We start from the raw sequence: 22333 nt of genomic DNA, 5'->3' as shown, positions 1-22333 counted from the left end.
AAATTAAACATTAAAACAAATGTAAATATTAAAATGTGTATAGTATAACATGTACAATATAAATCTGCCATAATTTCCACAACAATAATTGGAACAATAATGTACAGTGTTAAACTTCTCATGTCTCTAATGTTCCTGGTGTTTTGCAGCTATTATTATTACAAACCAATCTGCGCGGTACCTAAGATGTTATAACAGTATTTGGGGAAACCACAAACTTCTAAACCCTCTTTGATCGAGCTTCCTGGCGACCAATTGATCAAATCTATTTCTCCGAGGGCGGAAATAGGGAAATTCATGACTTTCTTTTTCTTTTTTTTTTCGGAGGAGGGACTTCCTTCAGAGTTGTACTTGGATGGCAGGCAGCTGCTGGGCTGACACGTAACTGAAGTTAAAGGTGCTACGGAGGCCTCCGTCCGGGACTCGAGTTTTTCCGTTTCCCCCAATTCAAAGAGGCTTTTTTTGAATTGCGTCGGAAAAGTTCACGTCTGCAAGGGGGAACGTGGACGCGCGCGCGAGCCGTCAGCCTCGGTTTGTCCCTCAAGAGCGACGAGTTTCACGTGAAGTGAAGCGAAAATCTGAGCGGCTACTTTGAAGTCGCAGGGGGAGAGAGAGACCGAGAGAGACAGAGAGAGAGAGAGAGAGAGAGAGAGAGAGAGAGAGAGCTCGGGTGGATGTGGCGGCCGTGCGAAAACAATGTATCCATCCGCAGACATTCGCGTTTGACTCGTGTTTTTCTGCTTGGAAATGTTCGGGGAGTGAGGGGAGGAGGGTCTCTTCACGTCTTCACCAGGAGGTAAAAACAAAAACAAAAAAAAGTTGTGTCGGAAGTTTCCAGCGGCGAAAGAGGGGCTGGGGGTCCAACATGGGAAGCGGGGTGTGCTCCCGGAGGCAGCGGAGGATCTTCCAGTGTCTCCTGCTGGTCACCGTGGTCTGCGGGATGATGTACGGCGGCATGATATCGTATGAGATGCACACGCAGCTCAAGAGGACCGAGGCGATGGCGCTGAAGTACCAGCAGCACCAGGAGTCGCTCTCGGCTCAGCTCCAAGGTAAACACCGAGATTTGAAGGTTTGTTCAGGTGACGGAGCTGCAGTGAGCGCGAGGGGAGTCGTTTCTCCGTGTCACGGCCAGACTCCACTCACGAAACGTCAATGTTATTGTGGGTCGCGCTTGCTGTCAAACGCACGCGCCTCCTCCTAAATACACAACTTGAGGGTTTAATTCGATTGACGACTGACCGCCGCTCAGTTTGGCATCCCATTAGCACCTTGAAACATCACAATTGAGTCACACTAACCAAAATCCACAGTGGGTGTTTGTAGCATGCAATGCAGGCACAGCTGACTGTTTATACTGTATCCAGATAAGCGCTTGTTTGTGTTAAATGCAAGAATGAATCCACTGAAACTTTCTGTCTGTCATCTGACCTAACTGAACTGTAACTTTACTGTATAGGGAAGCAGTCTTTGACCTCTGACCTTGGGTAACCTAATCCTGTTATAAACCCAGTTAAGGTCTGAGTAGATTGGGCTGGAGAGTTCATTTGGCTGGACGGGTCTTCCTTTTGCATAAGCTTACTGCAAGACTGAAATCTGACCCCACAATACATACAAGGGAGGTTTACTGCGGACTGAAGGCCCCAAAACACACACACAAACACACACACACACACAAACACACACACCTGGTTGTAGCCACTGTGTCCCCAGGCTCACCTCCACAGTATACAGATGAGTATACCTTAAAGTCATGAGGTCAGCCAGAACAGCTGCTTCTGTCAGCTGGGGCTGAGGAAACAGAGGAAAAGAGGACCCAGTCACCTTGGTTTCAAAGAAACGTACGCTATTGGCTTATTTTTAAAACCATTTTAGGGTTTAGCCATGCTGGGTGCTGCACCATCCCTAATATTGTGTGTTTTGTTTACTGAAGACAGTAACACTTTGAATTTTGATATAGCCGTTGCGTTGACTTCTCTTAGCTCAACACGTGTGTTTTGAGTCCCAAGTTCACATATGGCATTGATGTAAACAAAGCTATTATTGCGCACTAAAACAGGAATAACTTTGAATAATTTCAACTCAAGTTCCCGTCCTGTGTTTTTAATTTGAAGGAGGGGGAGGCCAATGTCCAGTCAGCAGTTATTTAGCTACACTCATGAAACATTATGACATTGACTAACATTTAAAAACTACAACTCTCACATTTGAAAAAATATATAAAAATGGACCAATATATTTGCTTTAGTGCCATGTTTGTAAAATAGTCACATTGGTTGACCTCTGTTAAAAACTGTTTTAGCTTCTCGCGTGCTCCCACTCCTATAAAAGCAAATGAAACAGGACTGTTCTACAGTAACCTCTCTGATGTACTCCCTCCATATAAACACACTTAAACACAGTTGCTTTGCTGACAGGATGTGAGGTTTTGTGTCATGCCATTATGCCATGAGATTACAATTACCAACTTGGGCGGGGAGCTTGACCCTACATGGCTTCATGTATTCAGAACACAGTTTGTGCCCACATCAGGGAGTCAAATAGTGTGTCAGGGCTCGGACCTATTAATTTAATGCAGCCTTTGATCCCCCTAACCAGTAGTCATGAAGTTGCAACCTATCACTTGTGTCAAATGGTATGTACACATGCACACAGGCATCCTGTTTGTTTTGTTGTGAAACATTCTGTAACAAATCACGTTGCTACAGTAAATTTGCCTCCATAGGTTGTTGTTGTTTATGGTTAGGACCTCCAAGTGTGCAATGTGTCATTTTAACCATGCTTTATAATGCTTATTATTGTGTTCATTTGTAAGACAAAGATATTTGGGCGGGGGCGTCGGTTGTCCCACATTTACCGAGATAAAAGCACAACCTACCTCGAGTAGGGCATTGTACATATCAATTGAATATCTGAAGGCCTCGAGCAAAGCAGCGTCTTTTAGTCAAATGGCTCCCATTTCATTAAAAAAAAGCTGCAACAAAGCTGATGAATCCGGAAACGGAGCGTATTACCGTATAGCGTGACACTTTGAATGAAGTGGAGTTAGATTAACTCCATTTGCACCCTCACTTTCATCGCAAAGCGATGGACCATTCAGTCAATCACAAGGCCCGGGCCACTTGATATCCTTGGCTGGCTGTTGATTGCTGTTTTTTGTGTCCTATATTTAGAGGTGGGCCATAGCTTGAGGGGGCTGTGAGCCAGCTGTATTGATTCACTCTTGCCCACAGTTGTCATTTAAAAGGATTAACTGGCACTTTGTGGTTTTTGCGTGCACTCTGACAAATGTGTCCCCGTGATTTAACACCCATTCAACCCCCACACAGACGCGTTATTGTTTATATGTCACCCGCAAATAATTAATGTAATGGAATAATTGCGGCTGTCTCTAAAAAAGTGTACATAATTTTATACACCACCAACACTGTCGTCACTGTCTCCGGTTTATTAAAACGAGTGCTCTTCTCGGAATCGGTTGTTTTTTATCCATGAGATAAAACCAATACTATTGTTCTTTGAGTTACAGATGCACTTTACCTCTGGAATTAAAAGACCAGATTTTTCTTTTTGGAAGAAAAAGGAAAAGTTTTTTTAAAGTTTCGCTGTCTACGCTTAGAATATAAACCACCAGTTAATTGGAATAATACAACTAAATCACTTCTTTCTTTTTATCATTTGTTCCTGGGACTTTTGTTAGATGTCGGCTCTGGGGTTTAAAATGTCCACTAATCACCAATGACTATCTAGTTTTATGGAAATATGGGTTTACTGGGTATAAAAGTACCTATGTGGGTTACTTTTATACCCAGTAAGTAGAAGGTAGAAAAAAAAGCCACAGGAATTACCGTGAGAGGAAATTTGAAAAGGCACATTATGGTTGGCAGCGTTTCGCAACTTTGCTCTGTCTGCTTCTATGAGAGAGCTAAAAATAAGACCCATTATATATAATTATAAATATATTACAGTAATATATACAGTATGTACTGTATATTGTATTGCATGTCCGAGCTGTAGTGCAATGAAAGCTGAGGTAAACTTACAGAAACACTTGAAAATATTATATTTCACTCAGCAAAAAGGTCCACAGTTGTTTAAATACACCTTTCACTTCTGTGACCTGAAATGTGATCCTGGATCAGCTTGTGTGAGTCAGATCACCTGTTGAAGACAGCGGTCATTACCGTGGACGCCGCTCGGGTGTTCTGTGAGCTCATCCGAACCATTCACACATCACGGTGTGCATTATTGTAATAAGTTAGGCACTGCACAAGGACAACACTCCCGAAAAACAATCTTGCAGCCCAATTCCCAGTGTGATTGATAGTATCTCCCAGTGCACACCAGGTCTGCCAAATCTAACCAAAACGGGCTTCTCCACTTCCAAACCAGTAGGCCAGTGAAGGTCACCACCATAGAGAGCTCCCTTGTTCTCGCTCTGCCGATGCACTTTAAACGCACCTTCAGGGAAAGGCTTCATCGGTCCGAGGGGAACAAGAAATGTTCATTCCCATGCTCATTCCCATGCTCACGAGATACGGGTTGGTGTAAAGTCAATTGGTGTGTGTTTGGAAGCTCGAGGGAATGTTGTTGCTGGTTTTAGAGAACAGTAGTACTTCATTACACATTTGACTGTGGGAACTTTCCTTATGCACCAGCAGGTGGTGAAACAGATCTTTGCACCTGAATAGTTGTTGAGATATTTGTAATACTGAGTTAAGCTATGGCAAAGAGTTTGATTGACTAAGGTCATTTTGAGGTTGTAGTTTGTAAGGTTGTAATATTGCTTTTAAAATGCAAAGAAGCCTAAAGAAGAAATGTAGAAAAAAATAAATCCATAACATTTGTGTTGACCAATGTTTAAATGACTCATTTCTTTACCTCTTGATCTGTTTTAAGATAAGATTGTTGGAGTTTCTGCATGAACGGTCCTATGTAAATTATTATGACGACAAAGTGGGTTTTTAATAATTCAAATGGACATTCAAATGACCTTTCTTAGACTGTGGCCTCTTTGTAGCCGTTGCCCTGCTTGTCCGTGTTGTCCCCCAGAGAGAGGGTGTGTGTGCGGAGTGGCCTGAGCGGAGCTGAGCTAAGAACAACATGGCCTCATCTTTGGCACTTCTCACTGCTGAGAGGGTACAGAGCCTCGAATAAGTAGAATAAAACCTCCCTGTTCTCCTGTGTCTGGACGTTCTTCTGATCAAGCTCAGAGAGGTTTAAAGAAAGTTCATATCAAAACAAATCCTTTGGAATGCTTTGGAATTTTAGCCATTTTAACGATTGTTAACATGTTACTTCTGAAACTCTTATCCTATGAAGTTGTAGTATTATACATCTTGGAAAACGTATTTGTTTACAATGAAAACTGGTCAGGGCAGAGTCCATTGATGGCTCACTGATTACGGTATAAAGGTCATAGTGACAAAAATGATATATCACAATTTATTTTTACAGCACTTCATGTGAAAACACATAATGTAAACACATATACAATAACACAATCAACAGGACAGAAATGTGTGATGATAAAAAGGGGACTTGCCAAGCTTGCTGAAGATTTAGTTCAGAAAAAATACCCAGAGATTTTTTTTTAGCACAGACTTTGATGTTGTGAGTAATGACACTTAAGATATTTCTGGATCTGCCCTAACCCTAACCCTAAGAATGTCAAAATAAAGACTGGCTTTATTTGGAGTTACGTCTCGGTATCATCTGCACAACGATGACATGCAACACTATGTCTGCGTATGATGTGGCACAAGGAGAGAAAATAAGATTTGTCCTCAAATTGAACCCTGGGGCACTCCACATGTCGTCGGCACTGACGAGTAGATACTGTCACCGTAAAGAATTTTTTTTTCAAAACCATACAATAGAACAATATGCTAAAAAAACACTGCAAGGTTGTATTCAATATACCCACCCACTGCTGACATCTGTTTATCAAAATGCTCCATGATCCACTTAGTGTATCAAGTGTATCGTGTCTCTAGGCTGCACTTAAGTCAGATGAAATGACAACGGAGCGATCTCCAGCATCTGCATTCATTAAAAGGTCATATGTGACCCTGAAAAGGGCGGTTCCTTTTGCTATGCTTTTTAAAAAATAAAAACTGTAAACAGATGTTTGGAAACCGGTCTGGAGAGATCTTCTATGGAGGGATTAAGGCCAGGTTTTTTTCTTGAGAGGAGGCTGGACATAGGTCGTCTTGAAATAGTTAAGGACACAGCCGGTAGAAAGCAGATGAGGAAACCACATTCCACACTTCTAATAACAACTGTGAGGACATTATATCAGCTGGTCTAAAAGAAGGTGTCAAACACAGTGTTCACTAGTGTGTAAACAGACACGGGGGGGTGGGGGGGGTGAAACGGCTGAAAAACTATGAGAACATGAAGGAAACATAAGTGGAAATCTTGGACTTGGGATATAAAGAAATCTGTTAGTTTTAGGTAACCATAAACTACCTTAACACCAAGCTTGTCTGTCATTCTCTCTTTACACTGTCTGTGTGTGTGTGTGTGTTTCCTTGACTGTCTCTTTCCCTTCAGTCTCTTCCGGTTGGTCTATTTATCTTAACCCTATGTGTGCCGGTCCCATCTGTGTCAGCTTCTTCTCTGCTTCACTCTCGCATTTCTCTCTTTTTGTATCTTTCCGTGTTCCCACATTTGCTTCTCTCTCTTTCCCTCTCCTCCTCTTCCTCCTCCTCCATAGCTTTGTTATCCTCGTGGAATTATTACAAACGCAATTGTGTGTCTACCAGTTTATCCTGAAATCTGTTGAGTTGGCACTCAGAAGGAAGAACAGCCACATCATCAGTTAGACTGCCCAGCCCCCCCCCTCCCCCCTCCCAACCCAAGGCTGGAGAGTCAGAGAGAACATGTAAGATGATGCATTACCAAATGTTTATTTCCAAAGCGTTGATGGGAGTTACTATTACATGTTGAGGTTACAGAATGCGTCACCTAAAACAATTTTAACACTGTGGGAATATAATGGCTAACAAATGTCTGTTCAAAACGTGCAAAAAGTATAACAAGCTTTTGAACATGTGTCAAAGCATTTCAGATCCAAAACAATAATGCAACAACGTTAACCGTGCAAGTGAAGAAGGTAATACAATTAGGTACTATTATCTACTAAATGCACATTATTTTGTAATGAATGAGGTAAATTATGGATGTATGAATGAACTAAAAGTCTCTGTATTATTTCTGTAATATGCATGTGTATAAAAAAGTTTGGCTTGCATCGAGAGTTGGTCTCAGGCGCTTGTGTAAGACAGAGCCTTAAGCCTTCGCAGACCGGGGACAGGATAGAAAACATTGTTGATTAGCACTAAGATGCCGTATTTGGAGAGACGACAGTTGAAATCTGAACAGCTCAATACAACTTCCGAAAACTGAGTTCAGATGAGCACACCTAGACCACATCCACCAGACCCCGGAGCGGCCTGGAACCGAACCGGGAGTGTTTTTAAATACATTTTGACCGACAGCCTTGTGAGGAATACCACAGCTTTGTGCTGACGGAGGAGCTGTCATGTCCTGAGATCACAGTGTGGTTGAATAAATATCACACCTGGCTCTCCATTTTAAAGCATACAATGATCATCCTCTTTCTGTCCACCTCTCTAGACGGTCCGTTTCACCGTTTGTGAGTTAATCTAAAACATGTTTAAGTTGTTCAAACTCAGTAAACCTTTTGTGTTTTCTCTCTCCATCTCCTTCTCTCCATTCCTCTCCCTCTCGCTCCCTCTGTTTGTATGTGCTCAGTGGTGTACGAGCATCGCTCCAGGTTAGAGAAGTCTCTTCAGAAGGAGAGGTTGGAGCACAAAAAGGCCAAAGAAGGTGAGAAAAATAACGTCTACGTTCAATCTTGAGGTTTATCTCCATTAAAAGGCACTTTGGAAAATGTCATCTCTCATTCTGAGACTGCAACAGAGATTAGATTACAGTTTAGTATAATATGGTACATAAAGATATTTATTATAAGTCACCATTTGAAAAAGGAGTCTGCTAAATACATGTAGAATGCAAATTAATTGGAAAGCGATGTAATGTTATTGACACATTTAAGGGTCATTTGAACTGATTTAGCCTGCGTAAACATTTTATAAAAACATCATCTGCAGCAGCTGAGATGTGTAGAAGTATAACATAAAGTTTTTTTTATTAATATAATGCTGAGTACTGTAAGAGGACCACTGATTCAGGGCCTGTGTGTCATGTTTGTGAATAGACAGAAGTATTACTGAAATGAAGTGGGATGGTGTGCGAGGCATCAGAATGAAGCTCATAAATTAGCATCATAGTGTCATACCTTTTTTTTTTTTTTGTCCATCAAAGGCATTTAGCAAAGTTAACGCACACTTTTTGGTCTTGTTGAACAAACAAAGTTAAGATTGACCTGTTTCTGTGTTCTAGATTATCTGGTTTATAAACTCGATGCACAGCAGTCACTGAACAAGGAGAAGGTATGTTTCCACACATTATGACTTCTGCTGTGACAGAGCATCATCTAATATCTTTGAACTTTCTTTTGAAGACGTTCATATCGTGTCTCTTGTCAGCCGTCCTCCATGGTTTTACATCTTCTTGCATTACTTTGTTAAATACTGCCACCGTCGGCTATAATTCACATTGTTTGCCGTTGTCAGTAGCAAGCCTGACCTACAAAGTCACTAGTTTCATTTTTTTCAATAACCCAAGTTTTTTCAATACTTTTGATTTTTATGCTCAAACAGCAAGACTCCGGCAGCAGATTTGGTTCTCTACAAGTGCAACATCAGATGTTAAAGGTATTAATCATCACAATCTCCATTGTAGCTTTATTAATTATTGACATCCTCATATTTAACCATCTTTCTTTCTGCCGTATTTGGTACACACACTCTCTCTCTCTGGCCTTACCCCACTATATCCTTCCTCTCGTTGGGGGGGGGGAGGAGTTTCACTTCTGCTTTGATGAATGTTTACTTCATAAATGATCATATGATGACAGTAGTCGTCTTCCTCTGTCAGAACCAGCACGAGGACCTGAAGAAGCAGTTCTACGACCTGCAGGAGGAGCACCAGGTCCAGGGCGAGGACCACAACCGGCTGCTCGATGAGCACAAAGAGCACTACGAGAAAGTGCAGCAGGTCAAAGAGTCGGAGATCTCCCACCTCAAAGGTACAGATGGTCACAGAAATGCTGCCGTATGCTAACGGCGCTCGGTTACACACACACATACTGCACGTTTGAAGTAGTATAAGTGCTTTATTTGCAGACTTTTAGATGTAAACTGGAAACAAAGTGTTTCGTAGTATTAAACCTTTCAGTGGGAATAACAATTGGTTTTGTTCGTGTTTCCTTCGGGGTGCTTGTACATTTTAGTTTAGTTTTCTTTTTTAACTATTAGTTTTTCATTGTGCCTGCTTTTTTCTAAAGCGTAAGGTTTGGATACAACAGGGCTTTTATTCCTGGAACCTTGTAAATGTGTTACCTTGGCTCAAGGACTACTGATGGAACTTAGTTTTAAGCTTTATCTGTTACAATATATGGATACAATGTGCCTGCTAAATAAATATATATATATATATATATATATATATATATATATATATATATATATATATATATATATATATATATATATATATATTTGGAGTAGAATATCATTCTTGTTTCACCTGTTTCCTGTTTAGACGCATGCTTTCCCTGAATGTGTTTTCTATTTGTGATGGTAGATAATGTATATAACCTGAGAGAGGAGAATAAACAGCTGCGGAAAGCCCACCATGACATTCACACACAGCTCCAGGATGCACAGGTAGGACGAAACCTGCTCTATTGATTATATCTGTTATATGTATCGCACAACGTGTGCTTTGTGTGCTCTAAAATGGAAGAAATAAAGTTGCCAGTAACTCATTAATATGTGCCAGATCTTACGTTTTAGTTCAAATCAGATATGTTGGTGAATATAATGAAAGCCGTACATAAAGATACATGGTTGGTTCAAGCTTTTTGGTTGCACTTGTTTTGTCCAGGTTCAGCATCAGAACCTGAAGACGTCCCACGACAATCTCGCACTGACACTGGAAGACCACAAGAGTGCGCTGTCTGCAGCTCAGGTAGGCTGGCAGCCCTAGATGCAGTCTCATTGCTTATTCCAGTCACCTGATTGATGCAGAATTGCTGCATCGCAAGTATTTTGGTCACATATTTTTCTTCCCCATCAAGTGTTGCAAATGTTATTGCCCCGGGGTAATCAAAGGCTCTCGGTGAGATTTTTGATATACTTAACTGTGCCATGCGGATGGGTTTGTGTGTGTGTGCATGTTAGCAGTTAAGCTCCAGAGACACGGGCGGTGTTAATGAAGTGAAACAGCCAGGTGAGGGGGAGCCTCCGTTACTGCTGTACAGTTTGTCAATAATCCGAATGAGCTGATGAAAGACAAGGTCGTGCTTGAAAACTGAAGAGCAAGTCCTGCTCTGCATTCCTCTCAGCCTTACTTTAACCTTTTACGTTGACCTTCTTAATAAAGCATCAAAATGTTTATTGTGGCGGAGAAGGAAAAAAAGATGCCCCGAGTTGCTGCTTGGTTTTTGGGTAATTATATCAGATGTTTGCTGTTTCTCCCGAAGACTGACCTTTGACATGCCTGAATGGTTTATTGGATGTACGGGGCTCTGCTCATTTGTTTGAAATGCTTTCCTTCTCTCTGTCTGCATTAATGGATACTCACTCACTGTCTTCTCTTTTCCTCTCTCTCTCTTTCTGTCTGTCTGCATTTGCTAATTTATTTTAAAGCCTGTCCTGTTTTCCATCAGTGCGTCTGGTTGGACAGGCACACACACACACACACACAGACACACACACACCACTCTTTCTATCACTCCAGGGGGTTTGGTTTAGTCAGGGCTGTCAGAGCAGTACATCTAAAGCACGTTCAAGCCAATTAGCCAGAAAGATATAATGGAGGGAGTGGAGCAGGATAAAGAGAGGGGAGGAATTCAGATTATTTTCAAATGTTACCCTCTGGCCTGGTTAGAAAGTATGTGTGTATGTAAAGGATGACGCCCTTTTAATGGAATGATGGTCTGAATAAATGTCTGCATCACTACAGGAAATCAAGTTAAAATGTATTTTTAAAAAGGTCCAGATGCAGGTATGTAGGTGGCTAAATAATAATGAATGTATATAACCTACATGTGTAATAGTAGTCTATGCTTTTGACCCATTCACATTTATGTTGGGTATCAAACCTCAGTACGGTTTTGGTACTGATTGAATTGTACAGCACTTCTTGGAAAGCTTTTTGGATCTTTATCCTTTGGCTGACTGAAATCTGTCCGTAACACAGAGGATTTAAAACAGCCAAGTTTTAAATCCAGTGAAGTCCCAAAAGCTGGCATTTAATAAATCATCAGCTTAATAGTCCTGTTTTGCTTCTTATTTTGCTTCAATAAGATATTTCTGGTTTGTATCTTTTTAATTATACTATTTAATTTGAGATTGTTATTAATGTAGGCTAAATCTTCGGACAGCTTGTGCTAAAATAACATTTACAATTTCACAACTCTGCGTCTATTTAAAATGTGATGCAAGAGTGTTGTAGAAAAGCATGTTCAATGTTAGGTACGTGTATAGTATAAAGTGTGTATATATAACGTCCCAGAGGTTCACGCATGGGAATTCTTTGGAATACTGAAAATCAAGCAGAATCACACCATTTCCACAGGATCGTCCCTCTAAGCCCACCTGTGCATGTTGTTCCCTGTAGGCGCAGGTGGATGGCTACAAGCAGCTGAGGGAGTCCCTGAACAGGGTGCCAAATCCGAGACAGCCAGAACAAAAGCCTGCACCCCAGCAGCCGCAAGCAGCTGCCATCGCACCCGAGTCCCATATTCACGAAGGCCAACAGGCCACAATACTGGAACAGCCACAGAAAGAGGAGCATGCCCACGAGGACGATCGCCAGGTTCACCAGGACACGGAGTCCAGGGTAATGTGGGATTCGTTGGGATCACGTTGTTATCAACAAGGTGCAGTGTAAGTATAAAAACACACTCATCTGATCCACATTTCTCGTGTTGCTTTGTCCTCAGTTGGACCGTCAAGAAGAGGAGCTGCATGCTCAGTCCGAGGTCAAGTCCCACCCCACCGTATCCCAGAACACCTTGTCAGACAAAGAGGAGGATGGAGAGGGAGACGCTGAGAGGAGGAGAGAGCTGGCAGAGGAGGAGATGGCTCAAGCAGGACAGCCTCAGAAGCTGGAGGAGGATCCGGACCAACCACAGGATGAGCAGCAGGACGAAGAGGAGGAGCCAGAACAGGAACAGCCGGACGAGAACGCCCTGGACCGACAGAGACGCCAGCCACAACCGGTTAGAACTGGTGCAGACTACTAAGTTTCATCTAAACAGGGTTAAAAAGGCCTTAAATTGGCTTTAATTTATTATATCTCAGTTACGGTACTAATTTAAAGTGACTTGTACACATGTGGTGTGGTTCACACTTTTCAAAGAAGCTTATTGGAGCTACATAACAAACCTTGTTATCATAAATTAGTCACATGTGTCCTTGTCATGTCAGGGACACAGCTCCCGCTCAAAGTGAAGTGCTTATCATTTATCTTAAATCCCAGAGGAACTGGAATGAATTACAAGCGTTGCTCAGTGTTTTGTTAAGAAATGACGGCCTTCTCCAAGCGAGTTTCCCACGTCTGAGAGCTCCGTCGAACAAAAATAAGCTGAATTGATGATTCCAGTTACGATAAAAATTATTTATATAAAAAGTACAGCAAACACAATTACAAATTGAATCACACTAATAATTACACTAAATATATCCCATGGAACAGCGATCCAGTGCCCGCCACCGGGCAAATCGGCGTAGATCGGCTACCTGCCCGGCAGTCGGCACAAAGAGATCTCCTGATCAAACCCCCCGTCCTCCTCTTCTAGTCCATCGATTGGACCAGACCTCGTTCTGTTCATCCTTGTCAATTTCTCCATGTTAGGTGTTGTTTCAACCCCCTCCCCCCGTTCACATTCCTGAGCAGTCCTCAGGCCTTAGTGCTTCTTCTCATCTGCTCCATTCTCCAGGCTGTGTTCTTGCTTACATTAACTTATTTGGTGGGGGCTTGATGTTTTCTGGATTCCTTCCACAATCACTTAATAGATCCCATAATTCTAATTGACACATTTGCATATTACATACGGTGTCATTCATTTGATATCCCATAATCCATATAGAGTTATTTATTTTTCTTGACCCTCCAACTTGTAAACTCATTGTAATACATAACCGCAATCGCTAGGAGCGCCATTACACCTAGTTTTCTTTGATTAATGACAGCTTGCTCATTATGTGTTGTGTTCATCGTTTTACACTGTAATTTTCATCTATTAAACGTTCCCAAAGGATGAATTATACCGTGCTTCCACATTTATGTCTCAAATTAGCAACAGCTCCATGTGTTTGATTTGCCCTCATCTCCTCTCCTTGCTCTACATGTTGGTCCTTTCTGCATCTATTCGTCTTCTCATAAGGGCCTCCATCCGGAGCAGCAGGAGGCGCACGCCCAGGTGGAGCGCGTGAAGTCGGCCTACGAGCAGCAGCAGGAGCAGCAGCGGCTGGAGGCTCAGAGGGCCGAGGAGCGCAGGCACATCCAGATGCGACAGGAGGCCCTGAAGGTCCAGAGAGACAAGGTAGTGAAGGAGAGGGAGCAGAGGCTGAAGCAAGAACAGGAGAGAGAGCAGCGGCAGCACAAGGATGCCGACAAGCGGGAGCAGCTGCTGAGAGAGGAGGACCAAAGGTCAGTTTCCAATCGGAGCGGGAATCAATTAAAATGGCGCAGAAGGAGTTTGCCTAAATTAAAAATACTTTCATACTCCATATTTCAGTTTTATGTGTCACAGTTTTTAGGATGTCCACCTCTGACATTTCTTTTGCTAAGCCAATACAAAGGAGGTACATTTAAATGTACATTTTCTCGCTTTTCAAGTGTTGATTTGAAAAGAAGAAAGTGGAATGAACTGAACCAAACCGGTGTGTGTGCGTGTGTGTGTGTGTGTGTGTGTGTGTGTGTGTGTGTCTTCAGTCTCACTGCTACATCAGCTCAAATGCCGCATGGAGATAGAAAATCAGCAGCTCAGTCAACCATTGGCTGTCAGACATTTTTGTAATTAACTATAAAAAAAAATAGACCTGAGCAATAATACAAAAATGTCCCTCTGGCAAACTGGTTTGCCAAACTAATTATTCTCTGATGCTGGCAGTAACACAAAACATGCACAATCAAGGAGGAAACATGCAATGCTCTTATTGTATTTGTACAAAGAAGAAAGGGAAAGCTCTGTGCCATCCATCCATCCATCCATCCATTATCACCCGCTTATCCGGGGTCGGGTCGCGGTGGCAGCAGGTTCAGCAGGCCGACCCAGGCCTCCCTCTCACCCGCAGCACTTTCCAGCTCATTCTGGGGGATCCCGAGGCGTTCCAAGGCCAGCCGGGAGATATAATCCCTCCAGCGTGTCCTCGGTCTTCCCCGGGGCCTCCTACCAGTTGGACGTGCCCGGAAAACCTCTAATGGGAGGCGTCCAGGAGGCATCCTAACTAGATGCCCGAACCACCTCAGCTGACTCCTTTCGACACGAAGGAGCAGCGACTCGACTCCAAGCTCCCCCCTGATGTCCGAGCTCCTTACCCTATCTCTAAGGCTGAGCCCGGCCACCCTACGGAGGAAGCTCATTTCGGCCGCTTGTATCCGAGATCTCGTTCTTTCGGTCACGACCCAGAGTTCGTGACCATAGGTGAGGGTTGGAACGTAGACCGACCAGTAAATGGAGAGCTTTGCCTTCCGGCTCAGCTCCCTCTTCACTAAGACGGACCGGTACAGCGCCTGTTTTACTGCTGCAGCCGCACCGATCCGCCTATCGATCTCCCGCTCCACCTTACCCTCACTCGTGAACAAGACCCCGAGATACTTGAACTCCTTCGCTTGGGGTAGGCAGTTTGCCCCCACCTGGAGGGAGCAATCCGCCGGTTTCCGGCAGAGCACCATGGCCTCAGATTTGGAGGTGCTAACTCTCATCCCTGCCGCTTCGCACTCGGCTGCAAAACGCCCCAGTGAATGCTGGAGGTCACGGTCCGAGGAGGCAAACAGGACCACATCATCCGCAAACAGCAGAGAGGCGATCCCGAGACTCCCGAACCGGATCCTCTCCGCCCCCTGGCTGCGCCTAGATATCCTGTCCATGAAGGTCACGAACAGGACCGGTGATAAAGGGCAGCCCTGGCGGAGGCCACCACCCACCGGGAACGTGTCTGACTTACTACCGAGGAGACGAACACAGCTCCTACTGCAGGCATACAGAGACCGGATGGCCCGTGCCAACGGGTCCGGCACCCCATACTCCCGCAGCACCCCCCACAAAAACCCCCGAGGGACCCGGTCGAAAGCCTTCTCCAGGTCTACAAAGCACATGTAAACTGGTTGGGCAAACTCCCAGGACCCCTCCAGTAATCTTGCGAGGGTAAAGAGCTGGTCCACTGTTCCACGACCGGGACGGAATCCGCACTGTTCGTCCTGAATCTGAGGTTCGACAAGCGGTCGGAGCCTCCTCTCCAGCACCCTGGCATAAGCTTTTCCCGGGAGGCTGAGCAGTGTGATACCACGATAGTTCGAGCACACTCTCCGGTCCCCCTTCTTGAAGATGGGAACCACCACCCCGGTCTGCCAGTCCATGGGCACTGTTCCCGACCCCCATGCGACACTGAAAAGGCGTGTCAACCAAGACAGCCCAACAATGTCCAGCGCTTTCAGCATCTCAGGGCGGATCTCATCCACCCCTGGCGCCTTGCCACCAAGGAGCTTTTTGACTACCTTAGCGACCTCTGCCAGGGATATGGGTGAATCCACCCCAAAGTCTTCCGGCGCTGCCCCCTCTCCGGGGGACATGTTGGCCGGGTTTAGGAGTTCCTCAAAGTGCTCTTTCCACCGCCCGACGATGTCCCCAGTCCGGGTCAGCAGTTCCCCCCCCCTGCTGAGAACAGCCTGGGGTAGACCCTGCTTTCCCTTCCTGAGCCGTCGGATGGTTTGCCAGAACTTCCTTGAGGCCAACCGAAAGTCCTTCTCCATGGCCTCCCCGAACTCCTCCCATGCCCGAGTTTTAGCCTCCGCGACCATCGTCGCTGCAGCCCTTTTGGCCCGCCGGTACCCGTCAGCTGCTTCAGGAGACCCCTGGGCCAGCCAGGCCCGAAAGGCCTCCTTCTTCAGTTTGACGGCTACCCTCACCCCCGGTGTCCACCACCGGGTTCTAGGGTTGCCGCCACGACAGGCACCGATGACCTTCCGGCCACAGCCCCGAGCAGCCGCGTCCACAATAGAGGCTTTGAACAAGGTCCACTCGGATTCCATGTCCCCAGCCTCCCTCGGGATTTGTGAGAAGTTCTTCCGGAGGTGGGAGTTGAAGACCTCCCGGACAGGATCCTCTGCCAGACGTTCCCAGTTCACCCTCACTACACGTTTGGGCTTGCCAGGTCTCTCTAGCCGAGTCCCCCGCCATCTGATCCAACTCACCACCAGGTGGTGATCAGTTGACAGCTCTGCTCCTCTCTTCACCCGAGTGTCCAAGACATACGGCCGTATGCTCTGTGCCATGGGTGTCAATGTGCGTGATGATTTTGTCTACGTATGTGCAAACTGGACCAGTTCTACCACACACATGATATGCAGCATCTTCCACAGATAAATATGTATCAATAACTCAAAATAAGGCTGCCCCAACAACAATAATCATCCATGGCATGCAGTAAATGTTTAAACGCACTGTAGTACAGATGTACACTTCTCAACGTGCCGGTGCTCTTCTGACCGCCACTGTACTGTCATTGCTGTCATTAGGAAACGGACCAATTATGAGAATATGGACAATGATATTGTTCAGGGAGAAGAGGACCGCCACACTGACGATGAAGAAGGTGAGGAAGGAAGACCAGCAAAAGCAAAGAAACAGGCAGAATAAAGAACATTACTGTTCATCATGTTGGCAAAATAGCATCGCATATTTTCTGAATGAGTATTTTCTCACTGTCTGACGGTACGAAAAGAGTTCACAGTGGGTACGTTTGTGTTAACAGACACTCACATGATACACGACGAGGAGGAGGAAGTGGAGGAGGAGGAGGAGAATCAAGAGGCGGATCACAGAGTGCCACCACATAAGCAGGTGACTGTCTACCCATCCATCCCACTCGCTGCCATCTGTTATCGCATGCGTCCTCATCTGACTATCCTTTCAGCTCGTTCCGTCACTTAACATTCACACCGCTATATCATGTGTCATTTATCCATTCAGACATCCATCCCCCACTGGCATGTTCATCTCCCCTCTATCCGTCTTCCACTTGTCAGTCCACCCAGTGATCTGTTCAAGCTTCTGAATACCAACAAGGCCATTAATGCATCATTAGAGTGCACTAACTGCGACAATCAGTTTTTATCTGCAAACATATTCAGTTATAAATCCTCCACACTACTGTTTAATTGCATGCATTATAGCATAGCTCTTGCACAATCTCATGCAAAAATAACCCACTAATATCAATGTTATTGTACCTCTTCTGTACTTCTGTGTTGCTTTACTCTCTTTTTTCTGCAGGGTGCCGCACTTGGTGATCTGGACCCCGAGGACGACCCCAACAACCAGGGAGAGGACGAGTTCGAGGAGGCCGAGGACGAGCGGCCGGAGCACAGGGTGGCACAAGAGGACGAGGAGGTGGTGGTGGAGGAGGAAGAGGAGCCGGTAGCGCCAGCCAAGCACAAAGACAAACGCTCAGGCCCCAAACAACCTGCTGTGGAGGAGGAACTGGTGGTAAGTAGGGGCACAGAGGTGCTGACAGGAAGTAGATTAGAGGTTAGGAGGGAAACATGTTGATAATGGGGGACAGGGACACATTCACAGCCACAAGCGGAACGTGTGCACACACACACAATCACTACTCACGGTGGCATGATGAAACTGACCGGGAGAGTGTGAGATCCGGAGGCAGTGGGGAAACCACAGCATCTCTGGAACTAAATTATCTCTAAGTAGTGTTTAAACTTACGTGTGTGTGTGTGTGTGTGTGTGTGTGTGTGTGTGTGTGTGTGTGTGTGTGTGTGTGTGTGTTCAGATGGCTGGAAACCCAGATCAACAGGAAGACACGCTGGATGACCAGTACCAGGAGGGAGCAGAGGACGATGTATGTGACACTCTATGTACATATTGAGCAATGCAGGAGATATGAGGGAGCAAGAGGGAACGCAGGAGCAGACTTGCCCTCATGCGTTTTTGTGTCATTCTTTCTTCTTGTTGTTGGTGTCCTGAAGGCGCAGGAGGACATAGGTGGTGGACAGAAGCGAGAGGAGGAGGTGGAGGAGGAAGGAGAGGATCCATATAACGAGGAGAACATAGAACAGGTGGGTTATTCTTCCTGTACCTGCATCATAACGCATTGTCAAAGTTTCAAATCTCAGCCATGATGCTTGCAATAGTTGAGACGGTGTTGCCAATAATAATTAAAAACCCATTTCCCCACCATAACCAGGTAATCTATAATTCTTATCTGGGACTTTTTCATCAGTTCCTGAGTCACAATTAAAGCAGAAAGCACCTGTTGGACACGGTAAAATGTGTTGGTACCACATCCGGGAAGTAATATTCACAACGGTGACGTATTAACTGCAGTGGCTGCACGGGGATGAGGAATGCGCGTGCACACCCGCCTGTCCCTGTAACGTGAACCGTGCCTGTGCACGTCCTGGTAAGTGAGGGAGATCAGGTGTCCAGTCTGTCGGGGTGTCGTGTCACCACCCGGGCTTGGTTTATTAAATTCTTCCGAAGAGGAAATCTGCTAAAATGGAGAAGCTCATGCACATCTCATGACTCATGAAACTATACGTTCATGTCATGTATTTACTTTTTTACATGACAAATGAGTACGCTGGGTTATTTCTGAGAAATAATTTGAAGATGGGATGGGATTTTCACTTTTGAGAAATGCACAAAATGAATGATAATGAGCAGCCCACCTTGCTGATTGACTCCATGCTCTGTATCTGACCTCCTTGGAGAATGACCACCATTTATTTATAATCCCTAGTTTTTAGCCAGGAACACTGTTCGGTCCACTCGCTTCTTTAAGTGACCGTACTTGTGGTTCTCTGTAACGTGAGCTCAGTCTTTCGCTTCATTCTGTCTGACAGAGGTGTGTCTCTTGAACCTGCCTCCATTTATTTAGAATTAAAAATCATGTGTGTTCCAATCTTATAGACAGATTATCTGGAGAAACACCGCGTGGTGAATTCAAATATGGTAATATGTGTCGTGAATAGCTGAAACGGATCATCTTTTAGTGGAAAACGATATCCGACATTGGATGCTCACAACATTGCATATGATAGTCTTGCTGTGTGCTTGTGATTTGCTCCAGGATGCAGTAAAAACCCAGGAGGGACCAAGGCAGGAGGGGGATCACAGAAAAGAGGCCGAGAATAACGAGGAAGAGAATTACGAAGAGGAAGACGAGGAAGCGGAAGAGGGCGTGGCTGGTCGAGACAAGGGAACCAATCGGAGGGCAGAGATGTGAGACGGACGCAGACTCCGACCAGTTGCAGTGCCTTCTCGGCTGCCCTTACAGCCGGTCAGGTCCTTCTTTTCATTATTTCCCAAAGGAATAAAACCAGCCATCCATTCAGAATTCCAATTAGGAAAATTGGGATATTATGCCTGGAAGACGGACTGCCATTGCAAACTCTGTGTGTGGATGGAACTGAGCATCTTTCACTGTGGAAATGGACAGAACTTGCCAGGCGGGAAATCGTCTGCGTACTGTGTATTTTTACTTCTTTTTTTTTTTATTCAATTACTTTTCTGTCTGCGTGTTTGCCTGCCTGTTTCTGTTTTTTTAAGAGCAGACAGGCAGAGAATGTATTTCTACCATGTGCTGTCTTTTGAGTATGTGTAAAGAAAGCAAAGATAAATTATGTTATTCTGATCTCTTCATGTTCAGGCCTTTATATGTATGTGTTATGCAAACGGCTGTATACTTTATAGAGTTTAAATTGTAATCTTACATTCCAATCGATCAAGTCGTTTTCTGTTATTTATTGTTGATTGTAACAATTCTGACAATCGTTGAAAAAAAAAAAAAAAAAACCTGCTACTTTTTTATTTGTATTCCCCCCGTCTGAACTAGCTTGTGTCATAATAGCTTTTACCGACTACCTGAAGCAGATACACAGGAGTCTTTTCACTGGATACTGCCGGTCAAAAAGACTATCTGGTGCACTGAAAGTGTCACACTGACATGTGCCTTTCCATTCTTGAAAACCCAGTCTTTAAGTCTTGGTCATTTTAAATCTGAGAAAAAGAATACATTTCAATAGGACAGGAGAGATAAGGATGTGCAAGTTAGTGCTGAGCCGCTTGCATAATTGCGTCAGCATATGCCTTAAACGGATGGCTATTTCATGTCGACTGCTGTTGTGAATTCAATTCACAAACCTACTGCAATTTCCTGCAACATCTTTATTCTACTGTACAATGTATAGTAACACACATGCTGACAATTTGTAAATTTTTCCACCAGCTATATTTGATACAAAAAGTGGGATTTTGATTGTACAATTTGAGCCAACCGACTGGTGTGCGGAATAAAGATGTCAAAGGATTGTTGTCTATGTTGTTTATAAAGTACCTGGAAATACTAGTCCATAAGATAAATACTAATGCAGCAAAACTCAAACCCTAAAGTTCCTTTGAGGATATTAGCTATCATTTAGTCTCTTTGAATGTTTGTGTAGCAAGCAGAGCTTTCCTCAGTTTGGTCTATTTTTACCCAAAGACCGTATCGTTTTGACCTGTCCATGCTGTCTGATAAAAAGAAAAACTCAGGGATGAGCATCATAATGGGACACTTTTCTGAGAGCACAGCAACACTGGAGGCAGGATGTGTAAGGCGGTATGTGAACATATATTTAGTTTAGAGTTCTAGAATGAATAGCAAGTTGGACCAATGGCGTTGGTGGCTTTTAGCTTTCACAAAGCACTCTGTATTTTGGTCATAAATGCTCTAAAATGTAAGTTTATTATTATAATGTTGTGTCAGCCACGATAAAAGAAGTCCTATAAAGTCCCTACAAATTTGATCTGCTTCGTAAATAAATTGAGATTCTGCAGTCCTGGCAATACTCTCTTCAGACACATTTCAAAATTTATGAAGCACAGTAAAGATTACCACTGTGGTACTTCTGGTGATTTCTCCATCACACTTTTTCTTACTTAAAAAAAATAAACAAGAAGTAATCGGAGAAAGAAAAGGACATCATTTAATATACCATTTAAAAAGATGTAAATACCATTTGCTTTCCAATTAAAATGATGTCCTTCAAGTGTACAAATATGTGGCCCCATGTGTCTCCACGCCCTGGTTCAGTTGGCTATATTTGTCCCCTGAGGTAGAGTTGGTATAAGACAATAACGCCATAACAATATTCTTGAGATCCAGGTCGGATCCAGAGGAAGTTGTTGGGATGCTCCACTGCTGTTGTTGCCCAGTTGCCTGACTTTACTAATACAATTGATAAATGAACTGTGGGGCAATTGTGCCGTGAACTTGATATTCAAACAGAAGCGAGATGATCATAAATATGAATCGAGCAGAAGAAGGGGAGGAAATAGGGATGGAATCAAAAGCAAACGTGTTGACACGTGTTGTTTATTAGAGGTGATTGCCTCCGAAAGGCAATCACCTCTCGCGCACAGTCTCAAACAAATCATCCCTTCTCCTCCTTTCGGTCTCCATTCCTCCTCTGCCTCTCACTTCCTGTCCATCGTCCCTGTTCTTTTCTCTTCCGTTTCCTCCCCCTCTCTGTCTCTCATGTCTTTTCTCTTCCTCTGCCCACACACACACACACACACACACACACACACACACACACACACACACATTTTCCCCTTCCTGTCATCACCCCTCTGCTATTGGGAGATTGTTGCACGAGAGCAACAGGTGTCTCATTACAGCGCTAATAACAGGCCACATGAGAGGCGTGCGCGCGCACTTTATTTTTTTACAGCGACAGGAAAGATAACTCCTCCACACATTCCTCGCGCGCTCTCTCGCCCTCAAGTCGTCACTTCACGGGTGAACTACCGGGGGCATGAGTGATGTGAACGTGTCGGTGCCTCGGCAGCCGGAGTCTTATCTTGAGACGCGCGTGCACACACGACTGCCAAGCGATTCTCAACATCTTTCCGTTTAACACCACGTGCACGATTTACTTGAAGTCTGGA

At 44.4% G+C, this 22333-nt stretch overlaps 1 protein-coding gene across 4 annotated transcripts; it reads left to right on the top strand.

The window, feature by feature from the left end:
- The first annotated feature begins 323 nt into the window (after window positions 1-323).
- On the top strand, window positions 324-20712 carry golim4a (golgi integral membrane protein 4a). Of its 4 annotated transcripts, XM_034548070.1 has the most exons (17): window positions 324-1052; window positions 7780-7854; window positions 8431-8480; window positions 8751-8804; window positions 9028-9178; window positions 9736-9818; window positions 10039-10122; window positions 11776-11997; window positions 12101-12379; window positions 13547-13812; window positions 16903-16979; window positions 17139-17227; window positions 17660-17872; window positions 18174-18242; window positions 18370-18459; window positions 18728-18803; window positions 19473-20712. In XM_034548070.1, exons 1-17 carry the CDS (start codon window positions 866-868, stop codon window positions 19535-19537), a joined length of 2130 nt encoding a protein of 709 aa, XP_034403961.1. In that variant the 5' UTR covers window positions 324-865; the 3' UTR covers window positions 19538-20712. The 4 variants fall into 4 exon arrangements, with proteins under 4 accessions (XP_034403961.1, XP_034403963.1, XP_034403962.1 ...); XM_034548072.1 differs by having other exon boundaries at window positions 325-1052; window positions 18624-19585; XM_034548071.1 differs by having other exon boundaries at window positions 325-1052; window positions 18588-19585.
- Window positions 20713-22333: the final 1621 nt, after the last annotated feature.

The sequence above is a fragment of the Cyclopterus lumpus genome, chromosome 13 (assembly GCF_009769545.1).
Source record: "Cyclopterus lumpus isolate fCycLum1 chromosome 13, fCycLum1.pri, whole genome shotgun sequence".
Classification (NCBI taxonomy): Eukaryota; Metazoa; Chordata; class Actinopteri; order Perciformes; family Cyclopteridae; genus Cyclopterus; species Cyclopterus lumpus.
Note: the sequence above shows the minus strand (reverse complement) of the source record. Positions and strands in the feature narration are given on the sequence as shown.